This window comes from Myzus persicae, unplaced genomic scaffold (assembly GCF_001856785.1).
Source record: "Myzus persicae strain clone G006 unplaced genomic scaffold, MPER_G0061.0, whole genome shotgun sequence".
NCBI classification, from domain to species: Eukaryota; Metazoa; Arthropoda; class Insecta; order Hemiptera; family Aphididae; genus Myzus; species Myzus persicae.
In genome coordinates, this window is record NW_019102925.1 from 151,921 (window position 1) to 176,613 (window position 24,693).

General features: G+C 31.8%; 1 protein-coding gene across 1 annotated transcript in view; it reads right to left on the reverse strand.

Annotated features, from left to right (window-relative positions):
* Positions 1-24,693, reverse strand: part of LOC111033413 (semaphorin-2A) — a 373,923-nt gene that overhangs the window by 147,707 nt on the left and 201,523 nt on the right. The window contains exon 5 of the mRNA XM_022314127.1: positions 15,721-15,821. Coding sequence (XP_022169819.1) covers positions 15,721-15,811 — 91 coding nt within the window. The 5' untranslated portion in view covers positions 15,812-15,821. The remainder of the gene's footprint in view (positions 1-15,720; positions 15,822-24,693) is intronic.

Consider the following 24,693-nt stretch of genomic DNA (forward strand, 5'->3'; position numbering starts at 1 on the left):
AAAGTTTCAAAAGGTTGTATTCCAGAATCCAACTCACTTGACAAAAGTCGAGTATTCTTTAATAATACACACAAACACGTGCGATTTAAAAAAACCATTTTACTGCATATATGCAATGACTTAGTAGAGCAATGTGAAAAAAGTTATTATATTATAGCTGAGGTGGATAACCCAGGCGCCTTCTAACCGTTAAACTGTATAAGTGGAGTCATATTCGCACCAGTTAACTCTCAATTTACATAATATTCAATAGAGGTAAAAACATTTAATATTCTCAAACGCGTATTTTTTCAGTATCCTGAGCCTATTGAAACGCGCGTATGTATGAGAGTGGCAGAAACCAAGAACTAAGAGCGAGTTCAGGTAAAATTAAAAATTGTTCTTATAATCCCCGAGGTAAAGAGTTCATAAAATTGTAGTAGGTATAACAAATATACTTTCAACATACTTCTGAAGTATAAACTTTGTGGTTTAGACTCATTTCTCATATGTCATTGGTAAACTATCGGATAGATATTATTTTTGAAACTTTTCAAAAATAAGTGAATTACCACAACATATACAGAAGTATAGCATCTCTACGGGGGAGTGAATGGAATCAAAAGGATAATGTAATTTTATCGATTTTCAAAACCCTCGTATTGGCTATTAGAGATGAGCATCATTATACTATGTCGGCCATAAGTCATAACACAAAAAAATAAAATGCATTGAAATATGTCCAGCCAATACCTTAAGGACAAGAATTATTTGAAATAATATACATTTATGTAATAAACCCAACAGGAGCAAGCCAACCATAATATTGCTTAATGTAAATACCCGTCTATGAACTGTTTGAATGTGACGCGATACGGACAACCGTCATTAATTCACTGTGCAAATTTTGAATTTAAGGATTTACAATACTATCGATTTGTACTTGCGGTCACGTAACATGAGTTAAGGGTATCAATTGTTTTTTTCCTAACTTGTTCCTAGCTTTTCTATTCAAATATACTATCGTAAATCGAAATATTGCCAAGTCGAGGTGACATCGTACATCGCATAATAAAGCATATATAGCCACACGGCGCACATATTATTATGACGAATTATATACCTAATGAGTATGATGTCATACACCGCAATATACCTATGTGTACCGTCACAAGGGATACCAATCGACGACGAAAAAAAAACCCGTTTCGGACGGCGGCGGCGGCGGTCGTACACGATAAAAGTATAGTATTATCCCCCCCGGGCATAACTCTGCCGAGCCCCCCACGACACCCCCGGCAACAGTGATCGCCCCTACGACCCCCCCCCCCGTCCACGAAAGACCCGGTGCGCGGGATTCGCCGCTCGCGGTCGTCTTGTACCGCGAAACAACCCGTGTGCGGCATTATTGTGCAGGCGACTGTTGAAGAGTTATCGCGCCGAAACGCCGGGCGATCGTATTCTCGGGAAACGTCGTTTGGGCGGCGGGGGTGGGCGGTGGACGGCGGTCGGCGGACGGGAGCGGCTCCAGAATCTCGGACAGGGTTTTCTCGAATTTCACGGGTCGTTTGCGTCGTCGCCGGCCGTTTAATAAATCGCGCTCGCCGCTGCAGACCCGCGACCCGTCGACCGCGACCGGCCGATCGTCGGGCGGGCGCGCGCTCACTCGACCCGCCGCCGCAGAAACGTAATTAAAATCAAATTAAACCGCGCCGGACGGCCGGGCGTACAGCAACCGTCTCCTCCCGCGACTAATTGTGTCGTCGGTCGCTTATATCATATATATATATATATGTGTGTGTGTGTGTGTGTGTATTATTGTTGTCGTTATTACATAACAATTCGGTTTCGTACCCCGCCGAACGCACGTTTACTGCCGCAGTCGTATTATGTACGGTCGTCGTAATAATTATTACTATCATCGTTATAATATATATGAGGCATATCACAGTAATATTATCGCCCGAGGAGCCTGAGCGATCGCGACACGATTGTCGTGTGCTGCGAGTTGCGACGCACGTGCTCCGATAAATTCGAGAGCAACGCCGACGACGACGACGATGATGACAAAGTACCTGAAATTCGCACGAGGCTGACGTACAGTTGTCATTCTGCCGTGAACGTGGTGGCTGTCGGGACTCCATAGTATATTATTATGTTGTCGTGAAGTGTGCGACCGGAAATAAAACGCAGTCGGTTTTTTGTTTTTGTTTTGTCTTACATTCCACGTGGCGTGGCGTTTCCAGAAGGTAACGAATACACAAGTGTTCCTATTTACCGCAGCGGTAGCCTTTGCGGGGAACGTTATATTTTATTCATAATATTTCTGTATGGGGTTCGGCTTTTCCGGGCGGGCGAGAAATTCGCAGACGGAAATAAAAATATATTCCACTCGATTATTACGCTGCCGATATAACGTTAATATCGTGGTACTACACACTGGCACTATCTATAATAATAGTATACTTATTTTTCATCATTCTACAGATTTTTCCCTCAAAAATATTCGAATGAAATCCGAGTGTTCGATTTCTAAGAACTTTTGATGTTACATAATATTATCATGCGATAGACTTTCCTGATTTAGACAATTCTTCGACGGTTGAGTGCAGCACTTTATTTCCCAAATAATTACCGGTTGTTTTTTTCACTTTACAATATTTTTATAAATAATCGGTAAAATCAGGAATATTGTAAACGGACATATTTTTTTTGTATTGATTTGTACGTATTGAAATAAGGGGTGTGGAAATATTTAGAAAAAACTATAGCCCCACATATTAATCATAAATTTTCATTAAAAATCCTTTCAATAGTTTTTAAATAATAAACGATGATTTAATTTATAATTTAATTTGTGTAAAATCCAAGATAAAATTACCACAAATAAAATAAAATTGATTGCCATCGAACAAGTGCTAATGACAGAACAATAGGTTGTAGCTCCTATAGTGCACTACCACAAATCACAGTTTAAAAAAAAAAAAATTATTAGTCACCCATTAAAACAACGAAATGTCATAGTGTTGTCTAACCAAATCAACTGTATAATTGAGTGGTTAAGCTGATAAAATTAAAAAATAATACATTTCTGTACGTTCATTTTATTGAATATTCATGAACTATTTCATAAACCTTAGTACATTTGTCGGGAAAAATTGTGTATACTACAATGTTTGATGTTGCTAACCCTCCTAAAAAAACAACTTTATAGAACTATTTCAAGTTTTCATACAAGTATACTCTTTACTTGGCAATGCCTTTGCGTAGTTTTTTATCGTGCAATGGCAAAAGCAATAACAAACACATTGCTAGTTTGGCGAACAACCCTAGTACACCCATTGAAAGAGGTTATAATACTACCATACATGTATTTCTTCTTGTCTGTATAGTAGGCACCTATTCAGAATTGTTACATAGAAAAAAAAAGCCATTAGATGGAAAATTAATAATACGTTTATCCTATGCTTATTATATAGTATAGCGTTCAACCAAATAAATTATACCTAATACGAAATATTAAAAAATCGATTTTAGTTCGAATTATTTCTAGTTTGTTTGAATTAGAGGTAGGTACTTAAATGAATTTAGCTATGTAAACACAAATCTAGAAAAAAAATGGAGTTCAACAAACAAAAACGTGTATTAGTTTAATTTAAACATTTAAAATTTAATATTATGCATAAATATTGTAAACAATGTACATTGTACATAACATTATTTTATATTAAAAGTATTTAAAAGTTGGAGGCCTAGTTGGTATGTATTTGATTAAAGTTCAACGAAGTGGTCAGATTCGTGAAGTGACAAATTCCAAACGCACTCGAGGTAAAAGCTAGCTTACGACGCAAATATCTGAAAGGCCATTTGTTTAGTCTGATTTAAGGATTTCAAGCAGACCACAAACACACACACCCACACACACAATATATACACACACTCACTTAAATCACTCCTCTCTCCACCCTATGAACTATTTAAACATCTAAACAATAGTCAAAAGTCCTGATAGGTCTTATATAGTTATATCAGCCATATAAGTTCGGGATAAAATAAGGAAAGGGTCAAAGAAGACTTAAACGAATAACAATGAAGGGCACGGAGTAGCTCTTATACCAAAATGAACTATCTTCGATACAAAACCATTGTATTTAAATGTAATAGTTCATATTCACTTAATAATAATAAGAATAATTTACTATTGTTTTAACATTGAATTAATTTATTCGATTGATTTGTTGACGTACCTACTAAATAAATATTATTTTACTGTCAATACATTTTGCAGCTCCTTACCTTATTAATTAATTATTGACGAACAATTAAAAAACTAACAGCAAAATACAGATTGTTAAATTTAAAATAATACTTACGTCTTACAAGTAAGTAGTCACCTTAGACCCATTATATTAAGTTTGTTTGATTATTATTGAATCAATGTTAAGCTAAACACAAGTAACATTATATGATTTCGATTCGAAATGAATTGGAACAAAAAAAAATTAATGCTAATTTGTCGTATGACGTATGTACACATTTCCAGACTAATTAAATTTATATTTAACATTAGAATATACATAGAAGACAATTGTTAATATAATAAAAGTTCAGTCAGGCAAATTTAAAGAATTTTGGTTTCCAACATACCTACATATTTTTTATTTGAGCAATAAAATTATTTTCATTCTTATTATGATATTGTTAAATTAAAAAAAAAAAAAAAACTAATAATAATCTACATATACGAAATGCTTGAGGGTGGATTTCCCTCTATTATATCCGGTGTATATATGGTATATCGGTGGTTTTTGGAATTCGGAAACAAATAAAGAAGCTGGCCAACGAACATGGGAGGACGTAAGGTCCGGGAAGAAAAAAATCGTTTCAAAGAAAATGACCCTTATAATAACAATAACACAGACTGGAAATGTCCAAGGGTGGTTGGTGGTGCGGTGGCGGGTGTATATATCTCCTTTTGGCCCGGGACTTTGACAGGGTGAAATTATTACGGGGAGGCGTATCCCCGGGGGTCGGGTATCGGACGGTCGTACTCCTACAAGCTCCGCGCACGTGGTATAGACGATATACCGTGAGGGATACTGCCATCCCTTCTCTCTCAATATTACACACGTACACACATACCCAGGGTACTAAACGTCAACCGGCAATAAATCCGAAAACGACGACAAGATAAACGCATTAGTAATACAAAGTGGCCGGGTCCCCGGCATTGGGCTCGGTCAGGAAATTAACAAGGAATAACCGGCCCTCCGCGGAACCAGGCTGTAGATAAATACATTTCCGGAACATTAAGTAAATTCGAAAGTTTCAAATGAACTTGTGCATATAATGCACTTCATACAGCACTATGGAGTTATGCGCTCGTACGGTATTTCCATCATGCGTATGATGGATGTCTCAGTAAATTAAATGCGAGAGTCGGAAAATCACTTTACAACGCTTATTGCTATTGTCACTGTAAATCACGACGCGGAAAATGTCCCTTCAAACTTTTTTGCACGTCTTTGGGCGTCGGTGCGTGACTTTCAGTGCAGCCTTAATGCGACGTGTAATAGTCATTTTTCAATATATCAGTCTACGGGACCTACCACAACTTAAAAGTGAATTTTCGTTTCGAGCGAATAGAGATGTGTTGCGCCTACAGCTGAAAGTGTAAAGTAACAAAAAAAAAAAATACTTTTTTTCGTCCAAGGCAATTTAATTTAATGCATATATATAATTTTTTTTATAAAGTACTTATATTATACGCAGACAAATAAGATAATAATAAGATAATTACTTTTACCTATTACACATTTCTCCAAAAATTAAAAAAGGGCTATAAGTACCCGTGTAACTGCATTTTAATGTTATTATAAATTCCAACGTAAAACGGTTACATAAAACTGGTTAATGCTCGTTATCGATGACACAATTCAAATAAGTTAGGTTATATTCTCAACATTTTTTTTTATCAATGTTGGTTTTCAAATTAAATGTTCCTACATATAAAATTAAATGATTCATTTTTTGTGTTTTTTTATAATGTTAATCTTACCGAATGATTTACTTCAATTTATATTTTGTGCATATTAAAGACTATATTATTATATGACTATAGACCTGACATAGCGAAGGCAAATAATAATTGCATTATAAATCATTTTACTCGGGGAAAGACCAAACTTTATAGTTTAAAATTACGAAGATATTTATTGGGATTGCATTTTGGGGTTGAGCTGAAGCTACATCATGTTTTCCAAGCACGTACTTATATGGAAGGGGCAACACGTATTTACCTGGAAAATCGACGCACAACATCTCCTTCCTTAGTTGTTCGCAACTTTTGTTCGAACATGCAAACACATTTTGAATAAGTTGAATTTTGTTTAAAAAGAATAAAAGAAAAATTCGACACAAGAATTCTACAAATACACATTCGAATTATTTGGAAGACTATAAGAGGGAAAAATTATAATAATAATATATTACTATAATAATATTGATGTGTGTATTATTTCGTGGGTATAGAGCGTATTTTTAAATATTTTTTGACAATACTTTTTTTTTTTTAATCCCAAGATGAAAATACCATTATTTACGTTTAATATTATTTAATTTTATACGTTGAAACATCGATAGTTCATAAATATAATGATAAAATATAAATATCGTTTTTTATTTTATAACATTTTTAGATTTTATAGTACTCAAAACACAGAGTATTTAAGTGTCTGCAGTTCTGCACTCATTAATTCAAAAAGTTTTTAACTTTTTTGAAAATATTATCTTTACATAATTTGATGGCAAAATAACATTTTGGAAAGAAAAATTATATTTTATACAATTTTTTAAGTATTTAATTTTTTTGAATGACAATATAAATATTTTTAAGTTTCATATTCCGAAACATATTATTTTTAACTGATCCACTTTTATAATCCGATCATCTATACTTAAAATACTTACTGAATGATAGTAACTATTTTCTCAAAATGTGGAATTCTATAGAATACTTTAACAAATAAACAAATATTCTTCCGAAGAATATGAAATTATAAATAAACTATCATTCAAAACAATACAAATTTGATAACTAAAAGTAATTGTAAAAAATATCACTTGATATAGTTTATTTTGAATCTTTCCTAAATATTCTTGGAACACGACCGTAGGTACTGCAACTCTACTATAACGACCTTTATTTAAATCGAATACATGCATTTCGTACGAGTCGGTCGTATTCAAGTGAACGTTGATGGTGAATAAAGTGCACGAGGGTTTCTATTTCTTTTTATATTTTTATACTCATTTTTGACGACGCTGTGTGAGTTAAACGTCCGAGGGTGTAGTGATGAAGAATAGAAGGTCGGGTAGGAGAAAGCATAAACCGCGTTCGCCTGGCTTAGAATACTAAACGAGGCAAAGACATTAAAAACTCTGGGCATCGTTAAATATTTGGGTTCCACAAGTAAGACGATGACCGGTTACACGGCGGTAGTGGTGAAACAGGGAGATTATAGCAAAATGGTAAAAATATATACACGCTGGAAGTGATCATTTACAGTGGTCGTTTCCCTGGACAAATGGATATAAAAATGACTTCGAAAAGCACCCGCAATAAATTGAATTGCCCCACCGTTGTAGTGGTATATCTCCCTCTCTCACTCTCCCTCACTCTACCCGCCCCATGGTAAACATAACGTAGGTAAAGTCAATGGAAGTCGAGATATGAGCAAAGTGTACACTTTGTATTCACTGTTCATTCGCGATATCTGGAGTCCCGGACAGAAGTCCTCGAAGTTTCGTAAAATAATTTCCTGGATCGATTGTTATTGCTCCTTATCCTACAGATACACATCCACCGGAGAACTCAGATGGAACGGGGGGCGTAAAGAAATCCACGTAGAAATAACGACTCTATAGCTGGCATATTCGATTTATATTGTTATCATCGTTAGGGAGAAACGGCAGTACGACGCGCGGCGTGTTTCTTTTTCTTCTTTCCCCTTAAACACGACTACGTACTATATCTGTATACTGTGCTATCGTGTCTGGTTCGTTTATTATTATTTTCTTGCTCCTAGCCGGAAGCTGTTTAAAACAACCCCTCCAAGATGGATTATCCACGGGGGCTCGTGGGAGGAGAGCAAACACGATATTTAAACTTTACTATCAAAGGGCAATGTTTATACTGGTTTGTATTCATGGAAGGGGTGAGTGAGGTGTATGAAAAAAATTCGGTATATAATGATATATAACGTTATTTAATCGTGCACCATGCCATATCGTGTTAACAGATCCAGTGTGTCTCAAACAATCTTTTTGTAAGCAAGCAACATATTTCTATGCCCTCCCCCCAACTTTTGCTACCTATTTTAACATGCCTTAAAACGTTTAAGATATTCGGTATTTTACAATTCAACAACTTTGAAATTAGAAAATGTACGTTATATCGTTCAATATTTAAGTATTATAGAATGTTTATGGTTTGAATTGATCATCAGTCATCATGGTTATAAAAGTTTCAATTATAGGTAGTACCTATATAATTTACTATCCAATAAAGTATACCAATTACATTTAAATGATTCCATTCATTTAAGATATTTTACGACAACTATTAATTGTATTTATGTCGATGATCATATTTTATTTTATCGCCATATCCATAAAAATATAACTCAGAAAATTATATTTAAAATACTATTTTATACAGGTACATTACAGTTATTTTCATAATAAATGTTTTTAAATAATAATAATATGATTATTAACTAGAATTAATTAAATTTTCATATAATTATAAATTATATATTATAATTTATAATATAATAAAATAAACTTATGTTCCAAAAAACTTAACATTTAATTTTGTTGTTAATCAATTATTGACATAATTATTACTTCCATGATATTTGTAGATTACATTTATTAGAAAATAATATAATTTATTAATTATTAACTGTGAAAAGTATAATATAATTTTATGTTGATCATACTACGTAGGTATATGTACACAAGTCAACATAAAAAAAGTCCATTTAGTTTTTACCATTTTTATAAGTAGGGTTTTTTTACTAGTTTTTGGAATAGTACCTACACTGTATTTAGAACTACAAATATATTTTTAATAACTTCTTAAGATATTTTACTTTTTGTAATATTATATTTGTTTCTTGATTTCACTGCAATATATATATATTTATAAGCCGATTAATGTCAATAGTAATAACTGTGGATGACGTATACTATTACGTATTTAGTTGAAATTATATTACTTTCCTAATAAACTATCGACCATAATACTAATATTAGGTACATAAACATATAAATATATATTTATATATATATATTTTTAAAATCATTTGTCAGTTATTTGTGTACAGTGCATGTTAAAGAACATTATAAGTAGAATATTATACAGAAGTAACCAGACCCGTGTCTTACCGGAGGGTTTTCATGTTTATATTTTCATATCATTAAAATAACATATATAATACCTAATAGTAATTTGGATGGACTTTTCGAAGAACGATATTGTTAGTATTTATGCTCAATAATATATTATTATCGAATATACAATTTTAATTTGGTCCCTCGCCGTATGAGATATGAATTCATAAAACCAAATGGAAACTAAAGAAAATATATCTATTAATAAATAATAACATTATTATATATCGTTTTTATTTATATTTGCGTATTCCATAGAATAATACATTAAACATGGAAAGAGGAAACGGTTTTTATCGTTATTTTTATTTGTCCTCTAGGGGATGCGAAACTTTTATAAAATGCCAAAGTGTAATCGGGCAAGACTAAAAAAATATATTAGGAATATTTTCTGACAGTTTTGTACAAAATTACTATAGTACAAATGTAATTACAAATGCAATAAAATAAATGTTAATAATAATGAAAAAATAATTAAGAACAGTTAAATAAACACTAGTTAACTAAGTTTATATTAAGTATTTTATGCTTTCAAAATTTTAAATACAATTTTAATGGTTTGCAATCAAGTTTATTGATGGATTGTAACTTACTAATATAGACAGATAGTTTTTACGTATGTTGTATGGTTATATATAGTATATAAGTTGGTAATCTTTGCTTAAAAATTGATCCTAATAATTGGTGGGCATTATAAAAAGCTCATATTACGAAAACTATGATATAACTATGTTTAATTCACCATTGAGAAACTTGGTACGTTAAACAATGTATTATATATCATATGATGCTAGTTGGACTTAATAATAATTCTACCTTGCATTATAATATAATTATTAATACTCAGATATAAAACAATAAGAGAACCAGAATAGCTTGTATTTATCAAAGAACGTTGTATAAGTTTTAAACGGGTTTCATTCAAATTTTCAACATTTTCATAACACTGAGCAATGGACGTATTATAAATTATGTTTACCTCCTCGATATGTATTATAATTTATATACATAGTGAATATAACTGGTCTAAATTTTCAATATTAGAAAAAAATTTTAAAACTCATCAGATTTTATAAAAAAATATTAAATTTGTAAATTACTGTAGGTAATATATCTTATTAAAACATAAGTATAGTACCAGGTATATTAGTGAGATGTCTAAAAATGTGCTGCTAAAATAAAACAAATCTTTATGCTTATAACGTATTATGCCCATCCAAATATTATAGCGGTATACTGGCGGTAATACAATATTTACAGGAATATAATAATTCACGATAAAAATCCGCAATGAAAAATATTTGTTGGTTCAAAATAAAATATTCAACACCATTGGTGATCGGTTTTTGGTACAACACATTGAGGTTTGAATTCAAATGGACGTATCGTGTTGGTCAACCCGAAGAGAGAACGTTCAAAATGGAATTGCCGCTGTAGTCGAACGAATGACATTAGGCATATGTATATATGTATAAGTGTGTGCGTATATGAAATTGGCAAAGGCCATATAATTTTTCTCACGTATAACCAAAGTAACCATATAATAGTAATAATAATAATAATAATAATCATAACAGTTATGTATGTATAAGAAGTCAAGTCGAGTTATGCAGTGCGTGGGCAATATGAGGGGAAAAGGGACGCAATGCGTCTGTTTCGGACCCGCCAATTTTATGTGACTTTTAAAGGGCACGTATATCCGTTTCTCTTGCTAGCAAGAAATAGGAAATGCTCCTTTAGACGCAATCATAAAATACATATATAAAGTTGTTCGAAAAAATTTATTCAAAACACCCTTCCTTCAGCCAACCACCGTCGCAGGCCAAATACGGCGGTAAAAACACGGAAAGGTGTAGGTACGCGCACACGTTTTACATATTGCTAGTCCGATCACACGATAACCTTTTCTAAGTATCATGGTAAAACAATACCAGAGGTTTTATACCACATTTCAATCCCCTGCCACGCCTAACCTAACCACCACTCTTCATCGCATGTTTTTATTGTCTTTTATGCAGACAACGGACACAGATGTCACAAGTTTACCTCACGCTGATCACGTGCAATTTCCCAACATAATTTATAAATTCAAATTATCTCCCAAGCGGCAGAAGCAAAGACGTCAATTATCATAAAAAAAAATAGAAAATTAAATAATTTGTATTTATAACACTTAAATATTTAAAGCCTGGACTTGATACTAGGCGTGTCTCGTGTGACACTCATCTTCAATTCAACACTTCAGTACTTCACTAGTAGGTATATGTAGGTATTTTGTAGTGCATTATCGTTGTGTAATGAGTAAACAAGAATGATATAACGCAGGGATCAAGAACGATTCTTTGCTATCCTACATTGGTATTCTATATTAGGTTTAGATTACAGTTCAGTTTTGATGACTATTTAAAAAATAATATTTTAAGTTATTGTTATAGTCATAATGTAATATTTTTTTAAAAATGTATTTCAGATTTGTCTATAGACACTACATTAATAAACACGTATTTTGAAAACTCCACTATTACTACTTGTTCAACAATGTGTGTTGATAGTTTTTCGTCAGATATTGCTTTACATGTTTACACTTAGCCACTTAGAGAAGCTAATATTACAATTGCCTTTGGAAAATGTACCAATTAGATGAAATCCACAATTCATAAACAAATAGGGTGATAAGAAACTCTTAGAGCACTTGTTTCACTAGTAATAAGTAATAAGTGATAAGTGATAACAGTATAGAATAAATATAAATAAAATTGATTTTAACACTAATACATTAATCCTCGTTTCGCTCAGAATTTAAAATCAGCGAGAAAAGTGAAAGTGAATTAGATATTTTTTGTATTTTAAAATGCATACAATTCGTTATAATACTTGAAACAAATTAAAAATATACTAGTATTCTATACTCTTCAATACAGTTCGTCACAGTTTTTGATTAACTCTTATGTACTTACATTAAATCAGAAAATAAATTCAGAGAAAATTTAAATCAAACAAAAAATATTTTTCCAAAAACTTCTTCACAAGTTGTTGGTAAAGTCAATGTATTTTGTGTACAATGTTTTGTAGATGTAATTTATTTGTACATGAAGTCATAAGCATATTACCCATTTAAATTTGACATAGTTATTTATGTGTACAATTTTAATAACGCATACCTTCATTCAAAGTGAAATATTTACAATCCAAAGAGTTCTGACGTAATAAAATATAATATGTACCTAGAAAATACATACAACCACAATGAATTGTTGTGCATTTTTATATTTTACAGACATTTTATGATTATATTTACAATAAAACGAAAACATTATAAAAAAAAAAATCGATTTGATGCAGAAATGGGAAAAAAGTCAAACTTCTTTCATGCTTGCAGACAGTCGGCTGTGCAATACGTGTACCTCTATACATATATTTTTTGAACAAACACCGTATAACTGGAGTCGTTATTGTCTATTGGCACATCGTCCCACTCTCAATAGTCCTTCGTACATACCAATCAATCGTTGAGCGCTTACTATACCAATAATACGCACTTATTGGCGTACACAGGATTTTTTGATTTGAGGGGGTGGGTAGGAGAGGCTTGAAAATAAATTACAATTTTATTTTTTCATTTTGTCCAGTCTAATCATTTCAGTCGTTTAGGTGGGGTATTTGAAGATTTTTGTACAACTTAAAGGACTTGACATCTCAACTTTTTCAGTAGAAAAAATGCTCTGATTATTAACTTCGATGGACATTTTGGAAAATTTTTCAATGATAGACAAATTAAATTTAAATTAATTTACATTTTTTTTAGATTTTATGCAGTATTTGATACAAATAAGTCTAAAATAATTTAATTTGAATACATTTTTTAATACAATTATTTTAAGAATTTCAAAAAATATAAGTTAAAAAATATTTTGTTAAACAGAACGTACCATCTCCTATTCTAATATAAAATAATTTGTAGGGGTGCTCTCAAAATAAAAAAAAAATAGGTAGAGGAACTCTGCCATACTGCACCCTCCTTACAATTATAGTATTAATATTACCTTACGACGTATGGTATGGAGGATAATAATACATAGTCATGCCTACAGGGGGCTAGCTGATATTTAGTCATATTTTAGGGGTTGTTTATTTTTACCAACTTAAACACATCATTTGTTTCATTTATCATAAAAATATAGTACTTATTGCACAATAAACTACAAACAATAATACAAAAAAGTACTATTAATTATGTTAAATTATAATCCCAAATAATATTTCTATAAAATAAATGAAATAAAATAAATTCTTACATTTTTAAATGTTGCTGTTATAAGGGTCTATGAAAAGATAAATTGACTCCGAAACTCGACCAAAGTATAGAATCCAAGTAACTTTGAAAAATGTTTTAAATTGTTACAAATCATTTCAATTGTACAGAATATTGCCAGCAGAAAAAAAAATTATATTATTAAGTAGTCGTCAAACGAGGACATATTTCCTTAAGGGGGGGGGGGGATTAGGTAATCATTTCAATGGCCAGAGCACTAAGCATGATAGGGGTAGTATGCTACGGTTCATATGGCGGAATGGAACGTGTCGTGCCCAACACTGTATTATTATCATAATCATCATCATCATCAAGGTAATAAAAATAGTATTATTATAATATATGTATCGCAGTAAATAAAAATGCAGTTTACACGTGCAGTAATAACCGTTTGTTTTGCATAATATAATAATATTGTTATAACGACGACGAATCCGCGAGCGATGTTACAAGTTGAAGGCCCTTGGCGGGCTAGCGTTCCATATAATATTATATAGGTGCCGTCGCGTGATCGATTTGTCGAACAAAGAAAACTCGCACCACCAACGCCGCCGCCACCGATAATATTATTCTATCCACCCTCTGTAATGTGTAGAGAGAGGTATACGTGTGTATATATATATATAATATCTACGACGAATACACACGCGTGTATATTATATTGTACACGGTTGCATTATAGTAGTCCGCGAGCGGTATCGCCCGCGCGTTCGAGAAATCCAATCCCTCCGCGGTCGATCCGGTTACACGACGACAAGAAATGTTACACGAGCGCTTACAAAACGCACTTTCCTCGGCTGTCCGCGGTGTGCGTGTAAAACACATCTCCCGCACCTGAACCGCGAACGCCTCCCACCCTCGCCGACTCGTATCGCCGCAGCCACCCCTATTTTCTCCTCCCCGTTCGATTTAGACGGATACGCCGCTGCTATGATGTTGTAACTGGCTATACCGTGGTATACTGCGAGTGTTTATTGGTATATTATAATATGCTATCGGATGTCGTCCGTTCCGCGCCCTTGAATCGTCCGTCGCCATAATGGTATTATAAGGTACGGGTTTTTTCTCCTCTTCCGAAGACAACCACCATCGTTTTACACCGTCGCCTGCACCCCCTTTTCCATCATACATAAAAGCACCATAGACACGAAAATAAACGTGCTTAGACAGTTACCTCAAATTAATGGGTGTTACCGCCCAGAGGAGACAATTTCGAGTTCTCCGGGAGGCGGTACACGAAGAACTTTCGAGACTCGATTATTATTATTATAGGATTAGAATCATATTTTATTTTTCTATATTTTATACTAATCTAGGCGATTTATTCGTTTCCTAGGATAATCCTATTTCTACAGCGGGAACACGTCGTCATCCTATTTGATTATTGAGTTACCTTACCTCTTGAGTATTAGATCGACCGCAATGCCTACAACGTTTAATCCTATATATTATACACTATATATTGATTCAATAATTTTTTACTACCTACCTAAGCTAAATGCGGTGTTGGCGTCACAGGCGTTAAATTTAAATTTAAATAAAACCCAATGCGTAGTGTAATTCTTTCACGAATAAATTTCCACGTCAGAAATATATTAATAAAATGCGGTATAACTTTTTGCCGAGGTTGCAAGGACAAAATTCAAAAGTAATACTGAAATTACGAGGTTTTTTTGGAAAAGAATATTGTAAGTTTTTGAAATATATTCGACAAAATTCAAAAGTTTTTATTTTTTTTCTCCGCTGAATTGCAAAAAAATAGCGTTTTAATATTACTTATTTTACGCACCATTCGTGTGGAAATAAACTTTTAATGACAAGCTGTCGGTGAGAAACGGTATATTACCATATTACCTACGGGTTTACCGAGATATCAACAAACAACAGCAGTGTCTATTGTTTTCTCTTCATATTTATTCCCTAGGTTATTTATCTATACAATATCTATCAACGAAGAAATATCGAAAACATACCTGGTGGCAATTCTTCAATGGTAATGGCTTGTGTTCCCAGTACGACAAACGTCACATACACGGAGAACAGTCCGTATAAAGCCGGCGGCATTTTCAATGATCTGTAAAACAAAACAAATCAGTTTTTTATTTCACTGTTTATATTTAGTGAAATGAACGTGAGTATACTTAGATACGCTTTAAATACTATAACATAATCTGTCGATTTATTAGGTATGTAAAGGATACGTCACGATAATACTATTATAATATGCATAAAATATTATGTACGGTGAACAAGACATTTGTGGATAACCACATTACATCTGCGTTTGTATTCTATTAACTCCCCGCAATAACTCAGTAATCCAATCGAAGAACATTTTCATAAGAGGAAATTGAACCCGAGACACAATAGCTGTTGCACTGAAATTTATTGTTTTTATGATTTAAGGGAGCTGACCCAATCGGTACGACCAGCAAGTGTGGGTTGTGTACGCCAGGACACTGTAGTAACTTGTATGCATATATATGTAAAATACTACTACAAAACATCTATGAAGATTTTTTTTTTTAACAGACCGAGTACTTTTTTTTGGAAATATTACTCGTTGTTGGTCGATATTCTGATCTGTCTTTACTGAAGTTGTTCGCTATTCAACCATAAACGTATTAAATCATTTAAATGTTTCCGAATAAAAATGTATGGCAAAATAGATTTATTGAATTTAGTTTTTTATGTTGATTTTGACCTACTTACATATTGTTCCATATCTATAAGTATTCAGATCGATTGTACTATGCGTAAACTGATTTTCTAATAAACATATGATTCATATATATATAGCTCTGAACAATGTATATAATTCATAACATGGGTACCTACCCTGTCAAACATACAAGTTGTGCAATATTGTGCATTGCCTACCATGCATTCCGAATACTTTACTATATTAGTCAGATGAACATGATATTATGATGTCAAGGGAAAATATAAATTCTAACTTTTAATTATTGTTGGTGAATGTTCAGACTGTATATAACTACGTTATAATTAAGTATTTAATACTTATTAATAGGTATGTACTGTAAAAAGCAAACTTATAGTTATAATCTAAGTTTTGAAAGTAGATTATTATCTACTTAGCTTAGAGTAGTTAATGTACCTACAATAACTATATATTATTTTCTGTTTTACCAGAATTTCCAGAACAGTTTTCATAGTTATTATTAACCATTCCTAAACGTTGATACGACATCACAGATTATCGAAGAAATAAAATATAATACCATATCAAATCGACGTGTACTTTTTTTTATAATAAAAAAATATTTGATATTTTATACACGAAAAGAAAAAAATGTCATTACATCGTACAACTATAACGTAATGCTTTTGTGTTGTAAATTCTTTGTTGCCAATTCTGTAGAAAAAACACGTGTCGCACGACGCGTCGAATTGCAGTGGTAATACTGGTTGGTCGTTTACGACACATCATCTGGCGTCTTTTCAAGTCACGTAAGTACAAGCATACACAAAGACGCGCACACCACAATTAAGCGTGGCATTAAAAACAATATTTCGAGGGAAGTTTTGCGGTGCAACACTACTGGAGACCACTATATATATTATATTAATTCGAGTGAAAAGGGGAAATCACAATAAAAAAAAATGATAACGAGTGTACGGGCGACGGACCGGAAACAGAGATGGCATAGTCGGTCGTGCTGGGTGCCTGTGTGCCACTCGTTATGGCAGAAACAGCGACGGCTACACACACAAACATACACACACACACATACACACGCGAGCGCGCATACAACGGATTACATTTTAAAATGCAACCATCCCTCTCTGGCCACCACCCCACACCCACCTACCCACGGCGGCTGCGGTTATAGTCATAATGATGATAATAATAATAATAATAATAATGCTAAGAATATACCACGGTATGTTTTAATATAACTCCGGACGGCCCGGGATATTTTAAATATGCAAAGTGGCGTTTTGTCCTGGAATTGTTCGGAGGGTTCCGGTGCAATAATAATCCCGCGTAAACCCGAATAGTTTCACCTCCTTCCACTCGTGTTTAAACACCGAAAATTAATAATTTAACGCTCATAATACCCAAACCGTTTACGTGGCCAAGTCGGACTTTTTTCTTTAGGTACTTTTTTTTTTTTTATTAAGCTTTTATTTTCTCGTACAAGCAATTTACGTGTGTAAAATATACACGCGAGCTGAACGATAGTACAACCGCTAGAAATATGCCCATGCGGGATAGTACAGTACTTCCTATCATTGTAGTCTGTAGAAATATTTGAGACCACGACTAACCTATCTGCTGTAAGGTCAATTAAATGTGGAATAATAATTGCAGTTAGTGTCAAGGAATTTATTTATGTTTGATTGCACTACCACCAGGATCAATTACACAAATTGACTTCATAAATACCTACAGTCTTAAAATAATTTTTAAATTACTGAACTTTTTTTGACAAATATATCTTAATTGAGCGACTACTGACTTGACTTATAAATATAGCCATACTTTTGATGTCATAATGGTATAAGTACCTTATAACATAATATTATTATATTTTCATGTTATAGTGCTACTAGTGTTATATCCAAAAGGATGTTGTGATGTATTCTAAATCGGTTAATAATATACCGAATTTAAATGTTAGTACAATTATAAAATTACTGACATTAATATATGTTTATAGTAAAATCATCGATGACACATAATATTAAATAAAAATGGGAATTGAAACTACTAAAAATATTACACCTATTAACTATGACATGAGTACAATGTAAGATGTTTCCGATGAAAATATATTTTAAACGACAACTTGATCGCTTAACAATGTTGTAAAGTATTAAATATATTATTATTTATACACTAATTTGATTAGTTTGAGCAGTGTCGCCCATATTTAATAATATCATATTATTAAATGAAATTTTCGTTATGATGTATACAACACTGTGTCAGTTTTACGAGAAAATAGATGGTTTCTAAGAACGATCTATATTCTATTTCTTCTATAAATTGAAGAGTTATTATAAGTTTCATTAAAAAAATATATATTTATACAATTATATAATCAGAAAAGTCTTAAGTTTTGTTTGCAAGTATTATTTAAGTGCCATACTTTGATGAATAATGGGTACTTATAAATTTAATTACGATCAACGATTATATTTTATAATATTTTTTTGAAAAAACTTGTATGAACAAAATATTACTGACAAAATAAGGCACGTGCCAGTTTACAGTTTTCTCATTTAAGACTTAAACGTACAATAGTAAACAATAAATACAATAAAAGGGTATCCCTTCCAGTAAATTACTCTATTTCTATTGGAAGGTGGTAAGTAACTTTACTTCACAAAATTCAAATTAATTTGAGTTGATTATGTTTTATTTATTTTTTTTATCTTTTATAGTTCTTTGTCTGAAATTGAAAAGTGTGGTATAATTTTGAAGAAAAAAAAATATAAACCTGCAATTTATATAGGTAGGTAGGTACTTATATTAATAAAAACACAATATTAGTATAAAAATAATTTAATAACTCTTGATAAGTAGACTATATCATATATTATTGTTTATTATGAAAGAATTTGCTGAATGGTTTATTTTTATACTATTGCTTTAAATATTTATGAATATTTTATTTCTATATTTTAACTGTATAATTTTAAGAAGTAAAATGTACTGACCAAAAATATCTTTATGATTAAATGATTTAATGAAATTGTCAATGAATTGCAGTTGAATTGAATTTTCATACTTTTTAAATGATAATTTATTGTGATAAAGGTAGGTACTTATATTAAGAAAAACACAATATTAGTATAAAAATAATTTAATAACTCTTGATAAGTAGACTACATCATATATTATTGTCTATTATGAAAGCATTTGCTGAATGGTTTATTTTTATACTATTGCTTTAAATATTTATGAATATTTTATTTCTATATTTTAACTGTATAATTTTAAGAAGTAAAATGTACTGACCAAAAATATCTTTATGATTAAATGATTTAATGAAATTGTCTATGAATTGCAGTTGAATTGCATTTTCGTAGTTTTTAAATGATAATTTATTGTGATGAACAGAATACAGCCTCGTACTTTAAGCTTGGCTTACAATCTACACATTTTCCTCATTAAAATTGCTTTGAATCAAACTTGTGTGTTTAATTATTTTGGACTAATGAAAAATATGTTATGAAATTTATACCAACAAAATATTATAATTTATGATGATAAGCTATTTGAATTACAACTAATATATGTTATTAAAAACAATGTTAGGTAATAAAATTCTATTTACTTAAAAATGCATCGCAAATCCTTCTCTATTTTTAAATTTTCATTCAACAAAGGAATTCACATTGAAATAACTGCTTCATTATTTTATCACGTACTTTTCCAAACGATACTATTTAATATCTGTTTATTTCATAAAACTTAAAGAGTTTTTTATTACATTGTCTAATGGATTAATGTATATTTCCTTCCTAATTAATCCTATATTAATATAGTCTTTGATCTAATTAACCCCAGGCTTCATTATTATTTCTTGGTATATCTAAAACATACAATTTATTAATATAAAACTCAGTCGTTGTATACGTCTCCTATCATTTAATGTCACTTTGAAGTAAACCAATAATCCATTAGATTATCAGAAAACCTATACCCATACAGTTAATGGAATGAATAATATTTATGTGAAACACTATTTTGACGAGTTCAGCTAGTATAATTGTTGACCAAAAGTATTATGATAAAAATCAATTACTTACATGAGGTGGTTCGAAGTTATACAGCTTAAATTAAAACAAATGTCTTTCAGAAAACTCTACTCTATATGCTTTCTTGTAACAAATTCAACTTTTATGATGGCTTACGGCAAAATAATTCATTGAGCAGATTATGCTCCCCATTTTGGTGGGTTGATTGCATAAAAACATATCGCAATAATTCGACCATCAGTAAAAAATAAACAAAGTTCATTAGAACAATGGAAAAAAATGTAAGAAGTTGGGTTAGCGTGACGTTGGTCAATGTCACGCGATTTTTCCGGCACAGTCGTCATTATCCCCGGACGGTAATTTCGTATTATTATACATGCTCGTCGAGAAAAACATCTAGTTGATTTTCTTAGTTTTTTCTGCTCGTTTTAGCCACTTTTATTCAGCACACCAATACTTCTTTCGTTGAGGAATTTCGGTATTATTTCGCCGGGAAAACCGCGCCCTTTTACCGGAGTACCTACTACTTTAAGCGATGACAACCCGTTAACCCAGTGCCATTATAATGTGCAAAGGCCGCGAGAATTCTTAACCTTTAACGTTATAAAAGTAAAATGACCTTTTTGCTAAGATGTCCCCAGTCGGTAGGAATTTAATGACTATCGTAATAATTTATAACCCTAAAGAATTGATAATAAAAACTACGAACATTTCACATTGATATTTTAGGGAGATGCAGTACAGCCAATCAAAGGGAATATTAATATACTTATGATGTATTTTTAATGTTGGTCGTTGGCGATCAATACAAATTAATGATATAATAACTATTGGTACTTGAGTTTTTTTTTTTAAGTTGACATAATATAAATTAAAAATTCAATGTACCTATTTAAATCTTGTTTATAAAATACAGAAGAGTAAAATAATAAATAAATGTAATATGTGATTAATAACTAAACACATATTAGCAATTTTACAGTAAAATTAGTACTTTAAAATATTATTTTGATTTACATAATATTTGTTGTTCTATAGAAATAAAAACATAGTATTTCTATACTATAATAATATAGTCACTTTTATACAACGGTATAAAGAAACGCTAAACTTAAACTTTCACTGGTCTCTTTGAACACAGATAATTTGATAAAGAATCTTTGAAATACTTCATTAGGTTTTTGTGTTTTCAAAACTTCATTGGACTGTATAATCACAAAGTCTCATGTAAATTTAGTTATTTATCATACAAAATATAAAACTAGTTACTAAAGAACCTAATTTAATTCACAAAACTATCAATACTCAGGTACCTACAACGAGTACTTATTTTTCTTATTCTTTGTTTTAAGCATATAATATCGAATTAAGTGAACTACTTTTTAGTTAATTGATAAAACGGGATCAAATGTTGATTTAAATTTAATGTTGAAGTAGGCATACAAAATATATTGAGGAATATTTTTAACAAAAATATAATAGTCATTTTTTTCTGTTTTTGACATTGTAATGTATAAAAAATATTTTCAAAATTATTCTTTTATGTATAATAATGAGCCACAGATATTCAAATGGAATATGAAAAATATATTATTTATGAACTGTTAGATTAATTTTTGTCAATAATGTATGCTATTTTAAAATATGATAACATTTTAGAGACTATAACACTAATTTAAGCAGTTTCCCTTTGATATTAGTATATTAGATTTGAGAATAACCAAAAGGTTCAAAACTGAAACAATTTAAATTCAATTCGTAATGATACAGGTAATATTTGAACCTGAAGTTTGTCATACTAAATTTACATGAAAATATTAAAATAATAAATTACCTGAATAAGAATATAAAGAGTGAAATGTCTTTTTTAATATATTTTCGAAAATAATCTAAAATAAAATGATGTATTATTGTAATAATAAATTAGTGTTAAAGATTAATGAGTCTATGATACTATTATTGTTTATAGTATTTTTCTTTGCTAATGAGAAACAAATCAAAATTAAATTCAAGACATCGTTTTTTGTAAGATAAAAGTTAAAGCGCGTAGTATGATTTTCGGTTTTTATACCAATAACCGTTTGGTATAACTTAGATGTCCATACAAAGTGAACGTGTCGAATGGACTGAACAAAAATATACTGAATCGAAAGAATACAATATTCGATTGTCGTCGTTTTAAAGTTTAATATACTTTGGTGGTCAACTGCCACACATAATAATATCGGACACGTGGGAAATTCAGAGACGTATGCGCGTGTGTCGGGACAAAAGATCGGCCACATGCATTCGCGCTACTATTATTGCTCGCAGTAGGCGACGCGACTCTTGGGAATTCACAACGGCCCTGCAGCAGTCTCAACCTCGGTTCCGGGCGTGGGGTAATTTGTATAGCAACAGGAAGGGCGAACAGGACGCGCAGGAGATGATCCTCGTCGTTATCAGTGTTATTCCGAGCCATTAACACAACACGGTCCACAACAACTGGCCACCACCACTGCCCCTACTACTCCCCCCCCGCCATCACTACGGCCACCTCTACCCCCCGTCGGCCGGACGGGATTTGCCAGGTCTCCCGAGAACGTGTATCATTATTATTATTATTATTATTATTGCGCTGAATAAACTATGGCGGCTGCAGTGGCGATTCAACTTCGGTACCTATAGGTGTATCCCGGTGTATAGCCTGCAGGATTCAGAGGTGGACTCGGAGGTGTGAGCTGATAACACTAGTCCCTTTCGGTTTTTAATATTCATTCCTTTGGATCGCGATAAATCGGACATCAACGCACCCTCCGGTGCCTCCGTTCTATGCAGACTACCGAGCCGGTATACCGGGATACGCATAAATTACTATTACACATCCGCGCTCACTCGGCGATGACAATCGCGGTCGTTTTAAAAATTGTCTGTGCACATACTACACCCTACTCGTGCCACCGAACACGCAATCTTTTACAGTAAAATTGGGCGATAACGTTTTCGGTGGAGAGTACAATGCTCGACGATCCGGCGAGGCAAGGACTATATTATAGCACTATTGGCCGTAATCATTGTAGTCGCCGAATTATGCGTTATGGGTAAAGGTGAAAACGTGGTAATCGATTTCTTTCATTATTATTTATTTTTAACGGGTTCGTGGGTCGTGTATTTGTGTGTTGATGACGGTTTTGGCTCGAGGACGGGTAACCGGAAATCAGATTTCCGATGCCTGTAATATTATAATGACCGGAAGGTGTTGGAAGTTTAAAAAAATAGCCACGAGGACCCTTCACGAATTTATTAAGGTTCAGCGAAATTTATTTGGTGAAAAAGTTGGCTTAAATTCAATAAATTTAAATTTTATCGAGTGGTTTTTTAAAAAAAAATTCCTTTGTCTTGTATGATAACATAATAATTTATTTACATAGTTTGATTATTAAAGTATTCGGACGCATATTATCAAAAATCAAAATATAAATGTTCAAAAATGATGTTTTGGAACATTTTGTTTGATAATATAATATCGTGTTTACTTATACGTGAATCCAATTCATCATATGTTATCATATTATTATAATTTATTAATCTAATGCATGTGACCACAATAATTATAACTCTAAATTAATATAAGTAAGTATGATAAGTCAACTAAAAATTAAAAAAAACTAATTCCTATGTTTACATATGTTTTTTTTCTAAAACACTTTAAAAGAAAATGTTTTTATAACAATCGATAAATAATATTTTGACTACTCGGTACAGTATCATTGATTTAATTATTCAAACCCTTCAAAACTTGTTTGATTAGTACTAACATATTTGAATATAATTTTATTCTATGTGAATTACATGTCACAAGTTAATTGCATTAAAATATTAAATTTGAAAAGTACTGAAATAAAAATGAACAATGTTTGATGTTTAGTCAAGAATAGCCAATTTATACCTACTAGTAAAAACAAAATATGAATACCAAACGTAAAATAACAATATACAATCTGTAAATAATTTTAATTGTAAGAACTAATAAGAGCAAAAACTTGTGTCACGTGACAATTGTAGATACTTTACGCAGAAATAATAATAATAATGGATACGTTAAATACCGATTATGAACTGTTGAAGTTCAAATTCAAACTGACAGTTTTATTTAATTTACCAAAATATGGTAAATTGTAGACTGGAGATATCCATACGACACCGTGGCGTGTTGAAGGTCGTTTACACGCAAA